This window comes from Copadichromis virginalis, linkage group LG11 (genome assembly GCF_057382275.1).
Source record: "Copadichromis virginalis isolate Kocher_CV1m ecotype Utaka linkage group LG11, C_Virginalis_male_GT1.1, whole genome shotgun sequence".
Taxonomy (NCBI): Eukaryota; Metazoa; Chordata; class Actinopteri; order Cichliformes; family Cichlidae; genus Copadichromis; species Copadichromis virginalis.
Window position 1 is genome coordinate 19,859,006 of NC_140628.1, and position 19,253 is coordinate 19,878,258.

At 39.2% G+C, this 19,253-nt stretch overlaps 1 protein-coding gene across 1 annotated transcript; it reads left to right on the forward strand.

Annotated features, from left to right (window-relative positions):
• The first annotated feature begins 13,035 nt into the window (after positions 1 to 13,035).
• On the forward strand, positions 13,036 to 18,866 carry LOC146698411 (sialic acid-binding Ig-like lectin 14). The gene is made up of 9 exons (XM_085473497.1): positions 13,036 to 13,085; positions 13,248 to 13,598; positions 14,585 to 14,875; positions 15,604 to 15,852; positions 17,575 to 17,835; positions 17,940 to 18,030; positions 18,233 to 18,325; positions 18,468 to 18,537; positions 18,622 to 18,866. The coding sequence occupies exons 1-9, from the start codon at positions 13,037 to 13,039 to the stop codon at positions 18,655 to 18,657; spliced, it is 1,491 nt and encodes a 496-aa protein (XP_085329623.1). The 5' UTR covers position 13,036; the 3' UTR covers positions 18,658 to 18,866.
• The last annotated feature ends 387 nt before the right edge of the window (positions 18,867 to 19,253 follow it).

Below are 19,253 nucleotides of genomic sequence, written 5' to 3' on the forward strand. Positions count from 1 at the left end.
TTCATAGATATTTGAACAAAAAGTTTGAAGTAATGTGATTGAAAACACCAAAGTAATGCTGGACAGTATTCAGAAAAGTGACCAATCTGAACTGTGACTGACAAAAGTGCAAATTTTTTTAATGAGTTGTCAGCTGCAAGTGAGAAATGCAAGACAATGGAAAATATATGTAGCAGCGAAATCGTAGCTGTTTCTATGAGAATGTCTGATGTGGGTGAGGAAATATGTTAGTGATTTGAGAGCTTCATTAAGACCAGTGAGAATTAATTTTCTGCTGTTAGAACTGAGCCAAAGCGATTGAGTAAAACTGTAATGCCTTCTGTGTGGAGAAGAGTTATTGTCACAAACTGAAAGCAGGGACTCAAGCGCAGAGCAGGTTGACGTATCAGAACACGATTTATTTACACACCAGTGCAATACTATATACAGTGACGGGGGAAAGTCCAGGGTTCCAGGGGATTAAGGGAAGGCTCTCTCTCTCTCTCTCTCACGCTCGCTCACGTCCTTACATCCGACTCACACACGTCCGTACCGCAGGGAGGTCACAGGTCCGGGAAGATAAACTGGAATAGGGAAGGGAGAAATCACTCACAAATCACGAAGGTAGGGCGTAAAGGTATAAGACCAATAGAAAGACTAACGTCAGTAGCTCAATCATCCAGCGATGAGAGGATCTGTGACCCAGCCTCAAATAGTAGATCGGTAATCAGCTGATCGCCATCAGCTGATCGCCAACAGCTGTGTGAGCCAAGGGTGGGAGCCAGCTGTGAGCTCCGCCCAGGCAGAGAGGTAGGGGAGAGAGAGAAAAAGCAAAAACACAAGTGTAGCCTTGTGAGGCCGGCTGGGCAGGCACAGGGACCATGACAGTTATCAAACTGAATTCAGCTTGAATTCAACAGAACAGATCAACAGGATGATATCCAGTTGTGATGAGTGAAGGGGTAACAGCAAATAGTCCATGTGGTGCTAGTACAGCTTTGTGAAGGCTTCTTTGTTCAATCTCTCTTCAGAAGGCAGTTGTCTCTCTGAATTTATGAAGAGGAAATGAGACCAGTCCTATTTAGAATTGATCTATTTAAAATATACTGGTTCAGGGGGTTTTGAGTGTGAAAAGAAGTGTGAAAAGAAATCATGCAACAAGTCATGTCATTTGACTGCATGCTGGCAAGTAAGTAAAAGAAATCCAGTGCTCTGCACAAACAATGGTCACATACAATATGAGGTCCAGTCTTTGTTGTTATAGATTAAAATTAAGATTTAAAATTTGTACTCTCTTCCTATTTTCCTTTTATTGCTTTCATTGGGTTGTCTAATATTACTTTATTGACAGCTGAAGACTGGTGAGTCTTTTTTGAGGTTTCTCTGGTCAGTTGACAAAACAAACAAAACAAAGTTCCCTCCCCTTGTGTACATTATTATGACACCAACTGTCTGCCATCTATAATCCAGTTTTGAGATCCCTCCCCACACTCTGACCTCGGGAATTCGCATGATAAGGTGGGGCCAGGTTTCACAATGAGCTCACCCGAAACTCTGGCTGATTGGGACCCACACCCTGTTTCACACCTTGGCTCAGGCGATTAGAGGAATGTCAGGGGGTCCTTTTGTCCCTCTGTGGGGGGATACTCCCACTAGGTTTATATCTGGGACTCTCCACCATTTGACCTTAGAACTGAAGAAGCTTCTCGGATGAGAGGTGAAACGTCTTCAAGTAACTTAAAGAAGTCCAGATGCTTTTCTTTGCAACCTCCTTTGACTACGATGACCTGGATGACTGAGAATCTTCACAGACAAACAAAACAAACAAATTCAATATTTACCACCTGTGACTGTAATGAGAGTCCTAAAACATTCAATATGGCTAACATTTTTTTGGTTATGATAAACTACCAGGTCATTTTCCTATGTAAATTAGGACAAGGCAATTGCTATAATCGATACTGATAACTAAAAACATGTCACCATATTTAGTGATTAAGACTTTGCATTACAGACTGAGGGTGTGATTAGAAAAGTACAGCTACTATATGTGTTTGCCCAAGTGAACTGACCAAAGTACCAAATTGTTATGTCTGTAATTTCTATTCCCCGGTGGAGAGGGATGGCCCACACAGTTAGAAGATTGGCTATTAACTGAGGGATGACCGTGGTGACTATGATGTGGAGGTCATCAGCGTTGGGGTTGTTTCTCAAATAAGGAATGTATTACACATTATTTGTTACTTTTCTTAAAAGTAATCTGGCATGTTGGGTAATTATTTGCTACACAAAATAATTTGTTAGACTACTTGTTACATTACTTTTCTGTTACCCAGTAAAATTACCTGAAAGGCATTGTTATTTAATTATAAGTTCACAATATAAACTTTAGACAGTAGTCCCAGCACACCAAGATAAATTCCAGTTTCAATTAGGTCATACAATGTTTCTTGTACAGTTCTGATCCAACTGTCTGTCCGTTAAGACACTGGACTATTCTTGACACAAATTAAGGCCTTTACTGGTGCCAACTGCAGCCCCAGGGTGTACTTGCACTGCAGTTGGCACTGGGGTGCTTTTTTCCTTCAGTGGAACAATGGAGATTCAGGAGGTGCAGGGGCGTCAAACAGTCCCTGGCTATGTCCAGATGTTGCAGGGAGCATTCCTCGTGACTGAGGGCCCTCGTTTGTGTGGCAACAACTGGGTTTTTCAACAGGACAATGTTACAATACACAACGCCTGCACGACAAGGGACTTCTTCCAGAACAAGATCACTTTTTTTGGACCATCCTCCGTGTTCCCCTGATTTAAATCCAACTTTTGTACAATAAAACTAAAAATATGTTTATCGCCACTCCTCAAAAGTTGTGCTCAAAAGTTCCTTTCAATACACTCAGAATACAGATAACTGAAGAAACTTTGTAATGCAAGTAACAACATAAGTATAATCTTAATATAATTACTGAATTTAGTACATTAATGCGTTACATTACTGCATTACTGTTAAATGTGATGCAGTTACAGTAACTTATTATTTGGGAATCTGATACACCCAACACTAGAGGTCATCTGCCTTAAAGGATGTGAGTTGACATAATTTCAGCCAGGACATGTGGGGGATATGATGTCCAACACTGCATTTATCTCCTTCAGGGAACAGAAGTTGAAGACATAAGACTCACTCACAGATTCCCTTGCAATGAACTACATTTCCAAGTGAGCAACAAATACATGTGAAACACTTAACCTTGCCTTTGTTTGGAAGGAAGATCCACAAATTCACTAAATTCACAGTGAACCATACTATCAGCAAAACAGGTTAACAAGAAGATATTGGATTATGATGAAGTAACGGCAAACAGGCCCTGTGATGCTAGTACAAGTATATGAAGTGTTGGTCATAGTATCTCTCATCAATGGTGGTTTTTTCTCCGAGCTCACAAAGAGGAAATGAGACTAATTTACAAATTTGAAATGGATGATGCCTGGGGGTTTTTTGTGTGAAAAAGAAGCAGAAGTAAAAAAGATTCTATTTTTGTCATCGTGCACGAACCATTTTAACATGTAAGAACATTGTCACAGGGATTTTTTTTAAAAATTGTCTTTGGTTAGTTGACAGAACAAACCTAAGCAAACATTTGTATAGTTTGTTTGTTTCATTTTTTAACATTTGTAAAGTTGCCTTCATCATTAGTAACATGTTCCACTTTGTCTCACTCAAACAAACCTTTCCTTCTGGTCATCGATCAAGATGTATGTGCTTTATTGAAGAAAAAATAAATAAAATAAGGAACTGATCAGCATGACTGATAAATAAAACCCTGACCCAACTCTATTTTAACAAGAAACAAAGCCAACTCTTAAAATTCTCAGTCACTACTGTTTTTCTTTGTCACTCCTCTGAGCACATTTACTTAACATAAGGACAAAGGTAAAGTCCTTTCTTTAATTACAAAACATACAACCTTTTGATGACATGCATGAGAATAGTAAAGGAAATTAGTAACATTGGTTGGGAGAAAGTCAAATGAAAAAATCAGGAATATCCAGAAAAAATAATTGTATGTGATTATAAAGACTCCACAAGAGTGAATCTGCACCATTAAAATTATTTCTTACAAACTGAAAACATGAAAAGGCACAGACAATAACACTGAACTTTATCCAAAAACAAATCTTGTAGGCGGACACATTTTGAATAATTGATCATTAGAGGTGATGAAGGTCAAAGGGTGAACTTGTTAAATACTCTATTTCTTAAGTGACAACATTTAATTGTCTTACAGTACTATCTAGACATAGTTTGTAGGCCATAGAGTCACTTTTGGTCCAACACTATGTCTCTCTTATCATGCAGAGTGTCACCAATTCTGAGCCCTCAGTTTGTGGCTGGGGTGGTGACCTGCCTCATGTGGTCGATAGTAATGCTGGGGCAACACATGGGTTGAGAGTTCTGTGCACAGAGTAATCATATACAATCACTGAATAAAAAAATGTGTGTTTTCACTTAAATGTGCTTTTGCAATACTTGTAATGGGTTTTTCTGAAGTTTGTATTTTTAGTCAAAAGATAAGATAAGATAAGCTTTCACTACTACATGGGAAAAAAGACAGACAGGAAGAGTGTAGATCACAAAAACCTGAAGGTTTCCACAGCAGACACAATGCTGTTGAGTACAGTGAGGCGGGATAATGGAGAAGGGCCACAGTCCACTGTCATCACTACAGTTTTGAGCATACTAGGCTTGGTTTTAACTGCACCACAGAGCCAGATGGTCAACCCTACATCAGTCTGCTGACTCATTGCAATCCTTGATGAGTCAGATGATCATCATGACACACATACTTGACTATTTTGACAGACAATGGATGAATGGGTCTGTTGAGGTGCAGTCATTTGTGTAAAGCAGGGGTGTGAGACGTATGGCCCATCCTTGAGCTAATTTCACATGTCTTCAATTCAACTATTAATCGTTTATGTTGGAGCTGAATCTTCAGTCCTGCTGAGAAGCTGGGTAGACAGGGGTGGGACTTTATTTTGATGGGCACAGCATGCGGCCAATCATATGCAAAGGCAGACTGGGTTTTTTCTGTTGTGGAGGGCAAAAGATATTTTTTCAAATAACGCCTTTATGAAATAAAGTATTTAGTATTGAATATTGCATAAAAGTAACTATATACAAAGTGCCTTTGAATGGCAGAAATGCAGGAATGTCTGCAAAGCCATGGCTCAGTGTCTGAGTGTCTAAAGGAGTCTCGCAGGCCTGAACGTGCACTTGAAGCCATTTGTAACTTGTTTCATCACCACAAACAAGCACTTGCATAATTTTCGAACTTTTAATTGTATTCTCATACGTTTTACAGCTTTTTCTACTGATAAAAACATCCTTTATGGCCATTCATACTACATGAAGTAATTAAGCAATAAACAATTAAAGCTGACATCTCCCCAACCAAAATTTACTGAACCAGCAGCAAAAGAAAAACAAAACTATGCTTCACATGCCACAGAGATGAAAATGCTGGTGTTGTCTCTCAGAGATGAAACTCAAGGTTTCGTTTCTCCCCAACTAAAATTAGCTGAACCAGCAGCATAAAAAGACCGAAACGATGCTTCACATCTGAAAACCACAGCTCTCTCTCTCTCTCTCTCGGTGCGCTTCAAGACCAGTTTCCCATTAAAAAAAAAATCTATATTTACTGCCTTATTCGCATGTGTATTACTGTTGTGCACAGTGTTGTCGGCCATTGTTTTTTTCCCCCCAAAAAACAACCTCTGACAAGCCTAATTTCTGCTATTCAATACCAAAGATTTTACATCTTTTCCTAAATTATGTCAAGTTGCAAAATACTTCTCTAATAAAACCTCTGTTTTTCACAATGTAAAATGAGTTTGACACCCCTGGCGTAAAGTATCGTCCACTACAGTGGAATATCTTTCATGGAGCGAGTAACCGGAACCAATGGAATTTCCTTCTTCCCGGAGTCAGTGTCTGCTGATGTCACATCACCACTAAGCACAGCGCAGACACTCCATGTACATGCCAGTCAAGAGTGCACCCCTAAACATTACCCCATTACAGTTTTTTCTGAATGCTTAAACCCTAACTGTGATTCCTATAGCACAATCTCTAAAACTATTAAGACGTATAGCAAAACCACTCACTGAGTTTGCAAAACTAAAAGCACAAAAACTGCTTTGCACTCAGTTTGCAATTTTGTAACACACACTTTGCAAAACTGTAGGCACAATTCACTGCACAACACTCAATTACCAAATTTCCAACACACTCCTAGCAAAAGTATACACATGTATGGCTATCATTAACACTAATTTGCCAACTGTCTGGCACACTTTCACATGTGAAAACTTTTTTAGATAATTAGTTCACTTTGCAATCAGCCTAAGCACTATAATACAGGTAAGCTGTGTGTGCGGAGTACAATGGTGGGAGCAGAAAGAGTGAGAAGTAGAGGAGGCCGAGGAAGAGGACGTGGAGGTGAAGAAGTAGGATGAAGAGGACGACAAGGACAAGGAGGAGCAAGAGGAAGACGAGGAGGGGGGAGAGGAAGATGAGGAGGGGGGAGAGGAAGGGTAGGAAGAGTAAGAAATAGAATTGCTGATGACATCAGAGCTACAATAGTGGACCATGTAATCAACCGTGGAATGACCCTGAGGGTAGCTGGCCAACGGGTCCAGCCTAACTCGAGCCGCTACACTGTAGCAAGTACCATAAGGACATCTTGAAATGAGAATCGGTTAGTACAGTCACTTCGCACAAAGATTTGTAGCACTGCCATATGCCAATGAGAAACACACCAATACCATTGATGTAAAAATACTGAAATTGTTACTTTACAGAATTGCTAGATGACCAGATGCTGGGGGCAGAGGAAGCATGTTCACTACAGACCAAGTAACCCATATAGTCATTATGGCGATTGCAAATAATCCTATACTTGGAAATAAACACTTGTGTTTGTTTTGATGTGTTTGAATAAACACCAGTACTTGAAGTTTGGATCCCTCTATGCTTATGGATCTATGACAGAAGTATGAGCTCAAACTGACATAGCCTACCTTGTGCACAGAGAAAGCAAAAGCCAGATGTGTTTTGTATTCATACCATCAGTGTGCAGTTGGCGCATTGTGTGCTTAGTAGATGATGGCTTGTGTGTACTGTTTGATACGGAAACACCATTTTTACGAAGGTGTGAAGAGTTAATCTAGCTGTGTTTGCTTTTGCAAGAGAACTACAATGTTTTGATGATTGGGTGACAGGTTTTCTTATTTGTGTGAAGAGTTTTGCAAAATTAGCCAAAAGTTACAAAAAATGTGCTTAAGCAATCAGAAAAACCTGTAACATATTAAACCCAGGCAAATCCATTCCCAGGATTAATTGGTATGTAAGGCAAGAGCTAATTACAGCTGTAAGTCTATAATTTTCTCTTGAACTTTACTTGCAGTGGCACTACAGAATACTTGCAAATATCCCCATGCACACATTTAATTTCCACCCATTTTGCCTCTCCCAAACCTCCCAGTGGGATACAGTGGGACACAGTTGGGTAAGTGTGAATAAGTCTCTCTCTGTGCTTACTGTGTCCAACACCTGCTATAATCACCTGTTGGAGATCCAGGCCAATATACAGGCAGTATTCAAGACCAGTGGCAACATTTCTTCTTCACCAGGTGGTCAACTAACCACACGTTTGTAGCAGGTCTTTTGCTTCTTGTGCTTAGTTCCATGTTAAACTTATCTTGTTCTCTTGTGACCTTTGTAGTCTCTCAGATCACCACTCTAATTACCTGGTAGTTTGCATACCTCCCTGGAAGCTGGTCACCACCTACAGCAGGTGGCTGTAGCTTAGGCGGTAGAGCAGTTCATCTATTGATTGGAAGGTTAGTGGTTCGATTCCTGGCTTCTCCAGTCTGAATGTTGTGAATGTAGTTAGGAAGCACTCAGTTAAGAGAAAGTGTGTGGTTGGGTGAATGTGACATGTTGTATAGAGCACTTTGAGTAATCTGGGAAAGTTGAAAAATGCTATATAAGAATCAGTCCATTCACTGTCTGAACAGAGTTTTCTCATGTTACTTTTGCACTATTATGCACATGTTGTTATTACATGGCTTAATTAGGGTACACATTAGGCTGACATCTGGGGCCAGAGCTGAAACTGTTCTGGGCCAGAACAGGGCCAGCAGTGTGTCTGCAACTGGTCCGTGGCTGCTCACAACTTGCACATGGCCCACATACCGCAAAGAATGATGGCCCTTTGGTGGCCCAGACCAGGTTTGCCAGCGGTAATCCACACATGTGCCAGCAAAGGACCACCAGTGTGTCTGCAACTGGCCAGCACAAGGCTATGATTGGACTTCCAACAAAATCATTGTAAGTATAAATGTACAAAAACTAAGAACTGGGAACTGAAACTAGGAACTTGGGATAAACCAGGGAGAGACAGCAAGAGTGGATGACATGACAAAAAGCAGAGGGAAACTGATGACTTAAATACACACACACAGGATAATGAGGTGATTGGCAACAGGTGGGAAGACGTGATGAACAAATGATAACATGACAAAAAGAGACAGGGGAAGTGATACTGAACACAATGCATGTGAGACAAAGACTGCCAAAATAAAATGAGAAACACAACACAGAGACAGAGAGCGAATAAAGAAACATAGATAACCATGTCATCAAAGTAACCAAAGAAGACCAAAGCTATACTCCACGTTTGAAAAACACTGTCATGATTTCCCTCTTACTTTGGCAGTCTTGCTTCCTCCATGATAAATTCACACTTCGTGCACAGCTCTATTTCTCATTTCTAGATCAGTTTGCCATCAAAAATTGATATTTTCTGCCATAATCAGTTGCTTTTTACATGCCAGTCTATCGTTGCTTACAGTGCTGTCAGCTGCCTTTTTTTTTCTTTTTTTCAATAAGTGACCTCAGACAAGAAGGTCAGTATTGCAATTCTGCTATTCATTCAACTGCTACATTACATTCAACAATTTTACCTTTCACAAATTATGGGAACCCATATGGAAAAGAAATAGTAAAATCTTATAAAAGACTTGCATAAGATGTGGCCTAATCATATAAGGCTTATATGATTTACTCATTGAAAGTGGCCACTTTCTCATTACTTTCATATTTTGTTTTAGTAAGTATCCAAAACATACAAGTTTCATTTATAAAAATTTTCATGGGATCTTATATCTGTTTTCACTCTTGTATGCTTTTCATACAAGTTTCACACAAGACAGATACAAACTTTATAAGATTTATATAAATCTTTTCCATATGGGAAATTGCAAAAGCAATGAAACCTATGTAACTTTGTGAAAGACAGAACATTTTGTGTCTGTGGTGGGGTGTGGTCTGCGGCATCCGCAATCACACCCGCTGTGTTAAAACACAGGGACTCAGGGGTTGGTGTGGGGTTGTGGTGGTGTGATGCAAATGTTAAATAAAGATGGCTCAAAACATGGATCTGTGGTCCCATCGTGCCTTATTCACACCACAGTGTTGTTTGTTTTTTCCCTTTAGAAATTTGAGTTTTTTACAATTGCAGTTTAAAAAAAACAAACAAACAGAGCTAACAGAACTTTTTCTTACTGCAGCTTTTTTAAAATCATTTAGAACAACTGTTAAATGTGTAACTTCTTTACACTGGAGTTTTACTGGCCCGTCCTACTTCAGCTCAAAGTGGGCTGTATGGGCCCGACATATAAAATGAGTTCGACACCCCTGGTGTGGAGGGAGAAGAGCAGAGGAGAGTGGACACAGAATACTAGTATATGTACAAGGGCAGTCACTTCTTTTAACTTAATTAGTAATTCACCTGTCTTCAAACTGACATCCAAGTCGTGGGTCATACTCTCTGACAGCATTCAATATCATATCTTTGATTTCCAGCAACATCTGTATTCGCATACAATCAACAGAACTGCTACTCTATTTCTCTACCTATCAAATCAACATCCAATACTTCTGCCCTTGCTTCACTTCCAACTAGTGTCCTGCACACACAGTATATTTAACCTCCTTCTGTCCATCTGCCAATCATAACACATTGCACATAACATTATACATATTACACATTCCACACTCTTAGCTTTCCTTCTCTTCTTGTGGCAACAAGGTGTATCCATACATGTGTGAAATACTTTTTTCTAAAGGAGGATCCATAAATGACTATGCGGCCAATTCATTTAACGCTAACAGCTCCACAAGAAGAAACCTAGTTGTGATGAGCCCTTTAAGTCCCTCACTTTTTGCTCTTTTCATAGAGGCCCTGAGTCAAAGTGTTATACAAAGCAATAATATTACTGGAATCAAGATCATGGGTCGAGAGCATAAGATTTCCTTGTTTGCTGATGATATTTTGATTTACTTGACAAATCCAAACATCACTTTCCCCAAGCTGTTGTTCTTCTGGAGACCTATAGCTCACTATTAGGTTATAAACTAAATATATCGAAGACTCAGATATTAACTTTCAATTATAAGCCAAATCAGGAAATTAAGTCTAAAGTCAATTTGAACTGGGAGTCGCAGCAGATGAAGTATCTTGGAGTAAATATTACTAAAGATCTCTCTAAGATATATAATGCAAACTTTAATCCTTTGTGTTATAAAATAAATGAGGATATTAAAAGATGGAATTTATTACCATTTTAAAATTTTGAATCACGTATTGATACAGTTAAAATGAATATCTTGCCCAGGATGCTTTATCTGTTCCAAACACTCCCAGTTGAAATAACTGATAAACAATTTCAGGAATGGGACAAAATAATCTCTAGGTTCATATGGCAGGGGAAAAAACCACGGATTAAGTATCAACTATTCAGTTGGCTAAAGACAAAGGGGGGTTGGGGTTCCCATGTTTGAAAGATTATTATATTTCAGCTCAATTGAGGATATTAGTGTGTTGGTGTAATGTAGACTACCAAGCGAGATGGAAAGAAATAGAAATAGAAACAGTGGCCTTAAGAGATTTTCCAATTCAGGCAAGCTTAGGGGATGTGACACTCATTAAAAAACAAATTAATCAAGGAAACCAATGGATTAACCTGCCTTTAAAACTTTGGTTACAATTTCTTAATAAGAATGATTGGAATGAAGAGGTTAGGATTTTAAGATGGTGCGCTTTTGATTTTGATTTTTTACCCAATAAGTTAGATGTAAGATATAAAAAATGGGCAGGACAAGGCTTAATGGCATATTGTATGTTTTACGATAAGGGAATTCTTAGGGACTTCCAGTCAGTAAAAGATCAATACCAGTTAAGCAAAACAGATTTTTTTAGGTTTCTTCAAATTAGGCATCACCTACATAACTTTATACCTAAGAGAACAGATCTTTTCTCTTTACCTGTTTTGAGTATATTTGTCAAGGCTTACCAGGCAGATCCCGGCCTCAAGGTGATTTCTAGACTGTATAAGGGTATGCAAGAGGTTAAGAAGCGGAATACTACCTACATTAAAAAAAAATGGGAAAGCGAAACAAATACAGCAATTTCAAATGACATTTGGTATCAGCAGTGTGCTTTTCAGTGGAGAATTTCTAGTTCTAATATATGGAGATGTTTTGGTTGGAAGAGTCTATGTAGATTTTTTATTACTCCTGCACAAAGTAAACATTATTCTAATCACTCTAGCTGCTGGAGAAACTGTGGGGCCCAAGGAATAAAACACTTCCACCTGTTTTGGTCTTGCCCATTGATCAACATTTTTTGGGTATCGATTCATTCTGAGTTACAGATCATTTTTAGTATGCAACTTCCCTTTAATTGGGATGAACTTTTGTTTGGATATTTATACTCGGTGAATGTACGTCCAAGCTGTTGTATGGTATTCTGAGTCTGGCTGCCCGTAAGACTATTACCAAGAAATGGCTTAGTGTGAAAATCCCATCACTAAATGACTGGTATGAGATTGTATATGGGATGTTTAAAATGGAAAGAATTACCTTCATTAATAGACTCCAATTTGACATATTTAGTGATATTTGGGTTAAATGGAAACATTACATTTTGTCAAGGAGACCCGATCTTGTTTGAATCTCTGTAATTATGTATGCCATATTTCTGAATTGTTATGTGTATATATGTTCATGTCAGTATGTATGAGGGTATAGGCGAATACATATGTATGTAGTTATGTGTACGTATGCTTAAGGATGTGTGTGTGTGTGTGTGTGTGTGTGTGTGTGTGTGTGTGTGTGTGTGTGTATACACACTAGATGGTACACCCGTTTGTTTATTTTTGATTATTTGTTTATTTTGGTTTATTTGTGTTCATATAGGTTGCTTATTAAAAAATATATATATAAAAAAAAAGAAACCTAGTTGTGATGAGTAAACAAAAGGAGCCTTGGTGCTGCTGGTACAAGTATATGAGTTGTCTCGTCTCTCAAAGTGTGAAGAGGAAATGAGACTAACATGCCGATTTAAAACTAACCCTTTTTTGTGAAATGAAAGCAAAACAATTTTATTTCTTTCTGGGATTGTGTAAGAACCAGTTAAACACACGACACAGTGTACTGTTTTAATTTGATGCTTTGGTAATTTGCTGTTAGTATTTGACACACATTGCTTTACTGATGCGTCTATACATTGTACTGCATATATCATTCATGGTCTGTAAAATGTAAGCATGCCTACTAAACAGCTATGTAAAGCCTCTCATTTGCTGCTTTTTTGGTCTCATACTTTGTGGTCTATTGTTTTTTAGGTCAACTGGTGAGTTTTTTGTGTGTGTGTGTGTGTGTGGGGGGGGGGTCGTTCAAAGTTCGCTCAAAGGGAAAACTGAGCTTATACTAACAAATAGCTCTGTAGATGTGTTGAAACTACTTATAATCAATCCAGTGAAGAGTCCATTGATAAATTAATAAAACAAGCTTTCCCCATAATACATGCATGGGACTTTGGGGTAAAGCGAACGCAATGGCTAATACAAGCAGGAAGGAAACCAAACCTTTCACTTCTCCCCTGGAGGAAATGAAAGCACCCACACAGTCTTTACTTTTTTAGAAGACGAGATGGATGCTTTACAGCAGCTTGTGTTTTTCATGTGCATTTGCTTCAAAGGTATGATATGTTCTGCGTTTTGTATGAAGTTATTTTCAGAAATTCTAGAACTAATTCAGGGGAATGTGCATTTTGTTTCATGCATTTAAGCGTTCTTTCTCTTATCGATTGTCCTGTTTCTGCGCCTCACTTCACTCCATTTTATTGCGCAATTTATTGCAGCCACTCAAACAGAATCATCCTGGACAGTTGATGTGCCATCCTCAGTGGAAGGTCTCCTTGGCTCGTGTGTGGTGATCCCCTGCTCTTATAACTACCCAGATATAGCGGCCCATACATTCACAGGGATTTGGAGGATTGATGACCAAGTCATCTATCATCCAACTGAGTCTAACACTATGGAGAAGTATAGGGGACGAACAAAACTTCTGGGAGACCTCAGCAAGAAAAACTGTTCTCTGATGATTGAAAATCTTCAGCAAAGTGATGGCGGACCTTTCTTTTTCAGGATTGAACTAGAAGGTCCAAACAAGTTTTCCTACTCTAATAACAAAGTCTCTATTTCAATGATCGGTAAGTAAAATTTTAGTTAATACTGTAAAAAATGACATTTTGTAGGTCTCATAAGCCTTTCTTTATTTCTAGGCTTTTTTTTATTTTCAGAAAGATATGTGCTCAATTAATATAAATTAATTTTAAATGTTTTCAGGTTCTTCATTTTTGGTATTAAAATAGGCTTAATCAAATTTCTTTAAGCAGATGTGTGATGTTACCACACAGTTAACAAGTTGTTGTTGTTGTTTTTTTACAAAAATTATAATTTGGTTGGGAAAAGTGCAGACACAGTAAGAAAATCATGCCAAATGAAGCCCCTACTTTTTTTAAATCTTATATTTTTAAGCAAAATAAATTAATTATTTATTTTTTCCTGTGGACAACTACGGAGCCCCGCAGGGGACATGGGAGAAAAAAAAATTAAGACGGACTTTTGCGAGATCTCGCAAAACTATCTCGGGATCTCGCAAAAGTTTTGCGAGATCTCGCAAAACAAACTCGGGATCTCGCAAAACTTTTGCGAGATCTTGCAAAAGTTTTAGCCGCATTCTTAGCTTCGAGCTAACGGGAGGTTGAGACCCACTACAGCCGGGAGGAACACCGCTTTCCCGGCACATCGTGCCTCGACCTCCCGGTCGGCTTCGAGCCGGCGTCCGAAGAATGCGGCTAAAAGTTTTGCGAGATCCCGAGTTTGTTTTGCGAGATCTCGCAAAAGTCCGTCTTAATTTTTTTCTCTCCCATGTCCCCTGCGGGGCTCCGTAGACAACAACCTAAATGAGGCAGGAAATATCTTTTTTATGTTTTTTTCCCACATTTTACCTTCTTAGATTTTGTGAAAAAGCTAATGTTTTTTGTGTTGGTCACCTCAATGGACTCTTATTCATGTTTTATCAATAAAGACAAGCCCAGTCATTATAAAACATGACATCAACTGCCACATGCGTCAAGTGCCATGTGTTGCATTACAGCAGTTATATGATGTTCATGTGTTCTCGTTAAAACAGGTGAACCAAATCCCACTGATTTCTTTGTGCAAGAAGAGGTAAAGGAGGGTCAAACTGTATCTGCATTCTGCTCTGTGTCTCACTCCTGCCCCACAAATCCACCTGATTTCCACTGGAGTCACTCTGGAGAGCAACATTTTCAGACACAGAATCTTCAAAATGGCCAGTGGAAAGCAACATCTACTCTGACCTTTCGCTCAGACCGCACTGATAACAACAAACCTTTACGATGCAGAGTTACATACCACGGAGGAAAGCAGCGGGAACCATCCAAGACAATTAAAGTAAAATGTAAGTGTGCAGCTTTAACAACATGTTGATGTTAAAAACGGGGCGACCGCTCAGGGGGTTGGGAAGCGCATCTGTAACCGGAAGGTCGCCGGTTCAATCCCTGGGCTCTCTGTCCTGGTCTTTGTGTCCTTGGGCAAGACACCTTACCCTACCGCCTACTGGTGTTGGCCAGAGGGGCCGATGGTGTGATATGGGAGCCTCGCTTCTGTCAGTCTGCCCCAGGGCAGCTGTGGCTACAACTGTAGCTTGCCTCCATCAGTGTGTGAATGTGAGAGTGGATGAATAGTGGCATTGTAAAGCGCTTTGGGTGCCTTGAAAAGCGCTATATAAATCCAATCCATTATTATTAAAAAAGAATCCCTTAAATATTGTAAATGCTGTAATTCAGTGAGAACTTTTTAAAAGATGGGACACAGTTTTATATAAAGTTTTAGTTGTTGTTTTTTTATCGGGGCAAAAAAATGTAATAATGAAACCAAAGAGACTGAAAATTAAATGTTTTTTAAAAAATCTGAACAGAAAAAAATCATAAAATGTTTCTGGTTGATATGTAACATTGGCTTTGATATTTTGTCATAACATTTATGTTTATCTCTTTGGTTTCTGAAGTTTTCTTTTATTGCTACACCACGTCAAAATATTGAAACAAGCTCAACTTTGACCTGATTGTATGAAAAATAAACTAAAATGCTGCACAGTAACATTAAGGGTTAAATGTTTCTGTGCAGATGCTCCAGTGAATGTGAAGGTCGAGTACCAGTCAGATGTTAATGAGGGAGAGACTGCACACCTGAAGTGCTCCAGTGATGCAAACCCTGTCAGCAGCTATGAGTGGCACAGTGAATCTGGTGCTCTGCTGAATAAGGGACAAACCTACACAATGTCAAATGTCTCCAGAAACTCAGAGGCCGTGTACTGCACTGCTGTTAATGAAGAAGGACGAGTCAAATCAAGCACCGTGCAGCTCAATGTGTTATGTAAGTAAACAATACAAGAAATATAACAACAGAAGAGATTTTTCTTTTCATTCAAACATACAGTGGGGCAAAAAAGTATTTAGTCAGCCACCGATTGTGCAAGTTCCCCCACTTAAAATGATGACAGAGGTCAGTAATTTGCACCAGAGGTACACTTCAACTGTGAGAGACAAAATGTGAAAAAAAAATCCATGAATCCACATGGTAGGATTTGTAAAGAATTTATTCGTAAATTAGGGTGGAAAATAAGTATTTGGTCACCTCAAACAAGGAAGATCTCTGGCTCGCACAGACCTGTAACGTCTTCTGTAAGAAGCTTTTCTGTCCCCCACTCGTTACCTGTATGAATGGCACCTGTTTGAACTCATCATCTGTATAAAAGACACCTGTCCACAGCCTCAAACAGTCAGACTCCAAACTCCGCCATGGCCAAGACCAAAGAGCTTTCGAAGGACACCAGGAAAAGTATTGTAGACCTGCACCAGACTGGGAAGAGTGAATCTACAATAGGCAAGCAGCTTGGTGTGAAAAAAATCAACTGTGGGAGCAATCATCAGAAAATGGAAGACATACAAGACCACTGATAATCTCCCTCGATCTGGGGCTCCACGCAAGATCTCATCCCGTGGGGTCAAAATGATCATGAGAACGGTGAGCAAAGATCCCAGAACCACACGGGGGGACCTGGTGAATGACCTGCAGAGAGCTGGGACCAAAGTAACAAAGGTCACCATCAGTAACACACTACAACGGCAGGGAATCAAATCCCGCAGTGCCAGACGTGTTCCGCTGCTGAAGCCAGTGCATGTCCAGGCCCGTCTGAAGTTTGCCAGAGAGCACATGGATGATACAGCAGAGGATTGGGAGAATGTCATGTGGTCAGATGAAACCAAAGTAGAACTTTTTGGTATAAACTCAACTCGTCGTGTTTGGAGGAAGAAGAATACTGAGTCGCATCCCAAGAACACCATACCTACTGTGAAGCATGGGGGTGGAAACATCATGCTATGGGGCTGTTTTTCTGCCAAGGGGACAGGACGACTGATCCGTGTTAAGGACAGAATGAATGGGGCCATGTATCGTGAGATTTTGAGCCAAAACCTCCTTCCATCAGTGAGAACTTTGAAGATGAAACGAGGCTGGGTCTTCCAACATGACAATGATCCAAAACACACCGCCCGGGCAACAAAGGAGTGGCTCCGTAAGAAGCATTTGAAAGTCCTGGAGTGGCCTAGCCAGTCTCCAGACCTCAACCCCATAGAAAATCTGTGGCGGGAGTTGAAAGTCCGTGTTGCTCGGCGACAGCCCCAAAACATCACTGCTCTCGAGAAGATCTGCATGGAGGAATGGGCCAAAATACCAGCTACTGTGTGTGCAAACCTGGTAAAGACCTATAGTAAACGTTTGACCTCTGTTATTGCCAACAAAGGTTATGTTACAAAGTATTGAGTTGTATTTTTGTTATTGACCAAATACTTATTTTCCACCCTGATTTACGAATAAATTCTTTACAAATCCTACCATGTGGATTCATGGATTTTTTTTTCACATTCTGTCTCTCACAGTTGAAGTGTACCTCTGGTGCAAATTACTGACCTCTGTCATCATTTTAGGTGGGGGAACTTGCACAATTGGTGGCTGACTAAATACTTTTTTGCCCCACTGTATATAATAAATGTATGGTTATCTGCTAGATCCTAATTATATCTGCTGTCTTAACAGATGCCCCTGACATTGAGACTTATTCTAAGTGCTCCTCATATAACGGCATAGTAAAGTGTGATTGCATCGTACAATCCAGGCCTCCCAGCACGGTCCATTTTGTTCTTGGTGACAGAGTCCTGCCAAGCACCAAGGTAGAGAAAAATGGCTCTGTTACTACTGGGACTCTGCAGACAGACTTTGGGTCCTTCAAGTTTGTGCACTGCCTGGCAAACAACACGTTGGGAAATTCTAATCTCACACTCTTTTTACCTGTTAATGGTAAGAAAAAAAACTTTGAATCTCAAGAAAACAGCATAGATTATAATCACTCTATATTTACATGGCAAAACAAAAAATATTCAATGTGTTTTCTTTTTGAACAGACAACATGCAGAATATTTTCATAGCCTCTGGAGCAGGTGTGATTGTTCTGATAATTCTGATAGCCATTGGAGTGGGAGTTGTTAAAAAATGGTAAGTTGTTAAGGACAAGTTACACACTCTAAAACATTAACAGGTATAAGTTCAAGTCATGTAAAATGTCAATACCTGTTTTAAATATGATCATAAAATAAAGCAATATTTATCTGCTTCTAATTGTTGCGATGTTATGCTAATGTTGTATTTTAGAGGTTTTGGAAAGTCTTAGTTTTTCTCCTGATGTTTTAAATTTCAGCAGGGGGCAATCAGACGGCACGCCAAAATCTGACTTAAGCACCACGAGGTCAGACAGACCTGCGGAGCCCCCTCGTTATGCCCAAACAAAAAGGTTTTAATTCTTCAAATCAGTAAAAAAAAAAACAACCAAAAAAAAACATTATTCTTTATTAAACATGAATGATGAATATTTGATATAATTTGTGTGTAGAGGAAAAAGCCAAACTTGTTTCCTTTTTGCATTCTTTGTACAGGAAGGAGAACTATGAGGATGTCCATTGCAATGACATTTACGGCAATGACAGTGTGTATGGGAACACAGAGGTAGGTAAAGTTTTGTATTTTTTTAAAATTTAATCTAATCATGCGTCAAAGACTGGAGTGAATTAAGCAGTCTTTTCTGTGCAGACTGACTGGGATGAATCAGTATACGCCAACGTGTAATATATGTGGAAGACCAGCTGCGGTCAGGTCGGAGTCAAGGAAAAAAAAGATCCTAGTGCTATATTCATCTTATACCACATACATATTATATCAGTTTTCCTGTCATCTGTCATTCACATTTCCTTGTAAAATATTGTTTAAGAGAATTTCTGTTTTGTACTTTTGTTTGTCTGATCAAATAATGTGCTTTGAAAAATTACTATTAAAGTTTTGCAGTAATTACAAAGTTGTCAAGTTACTAAATATGTTTATTAGCTGTTTTATCGTTATTGTTTTTGTGATTAGTTATTGAACAACAGCACAAGGTGTTCTAATCCTCTTCATAAAAAATGACATTTAATACATAGTAGCTGTTAATGTTTTAACTGGAGAAAATACTCAGGAAAGCGTGTCAATTTTAAATCTTATATTAGCTACATTGTGAGTTAATTAAATATGCATTACAAATAAATAGTATCAATGCTTACAAACAGCCTAACAGATATGGGTGACCACATCTCCCACTTTATGTGGGACTAGACTGGATGTTTATCTCTCATCTCATTATCCCACTTCTCATGGCAGTGCGTTGTGATCTGATCACCCTGGTCTGGTCT

Coding starts and splice junctions, on each gene's coding strand:
- LOC146698411 (XM_085473497.1), top strand. CDS start 13,037: ATGGATGCTTTACAGCAGCTTGTGTTTTTCATGTGCATTTGCTTCAAA. Junction 14,876..15,603: donor CAAGACAATTAAAGTAAAAT/GTAAGTGTGCAG, acceptor GTTTCTGTGCAG/ATGCTCCAGTGAATGTGAAG. Junction 18,031..18,232: donor GTGGGAGTTGTTAAAAAATG/GTAAGTTGTTAA, acceptor TTTAAATTTCAG/CAGGGGGCAATCAGACGGCA.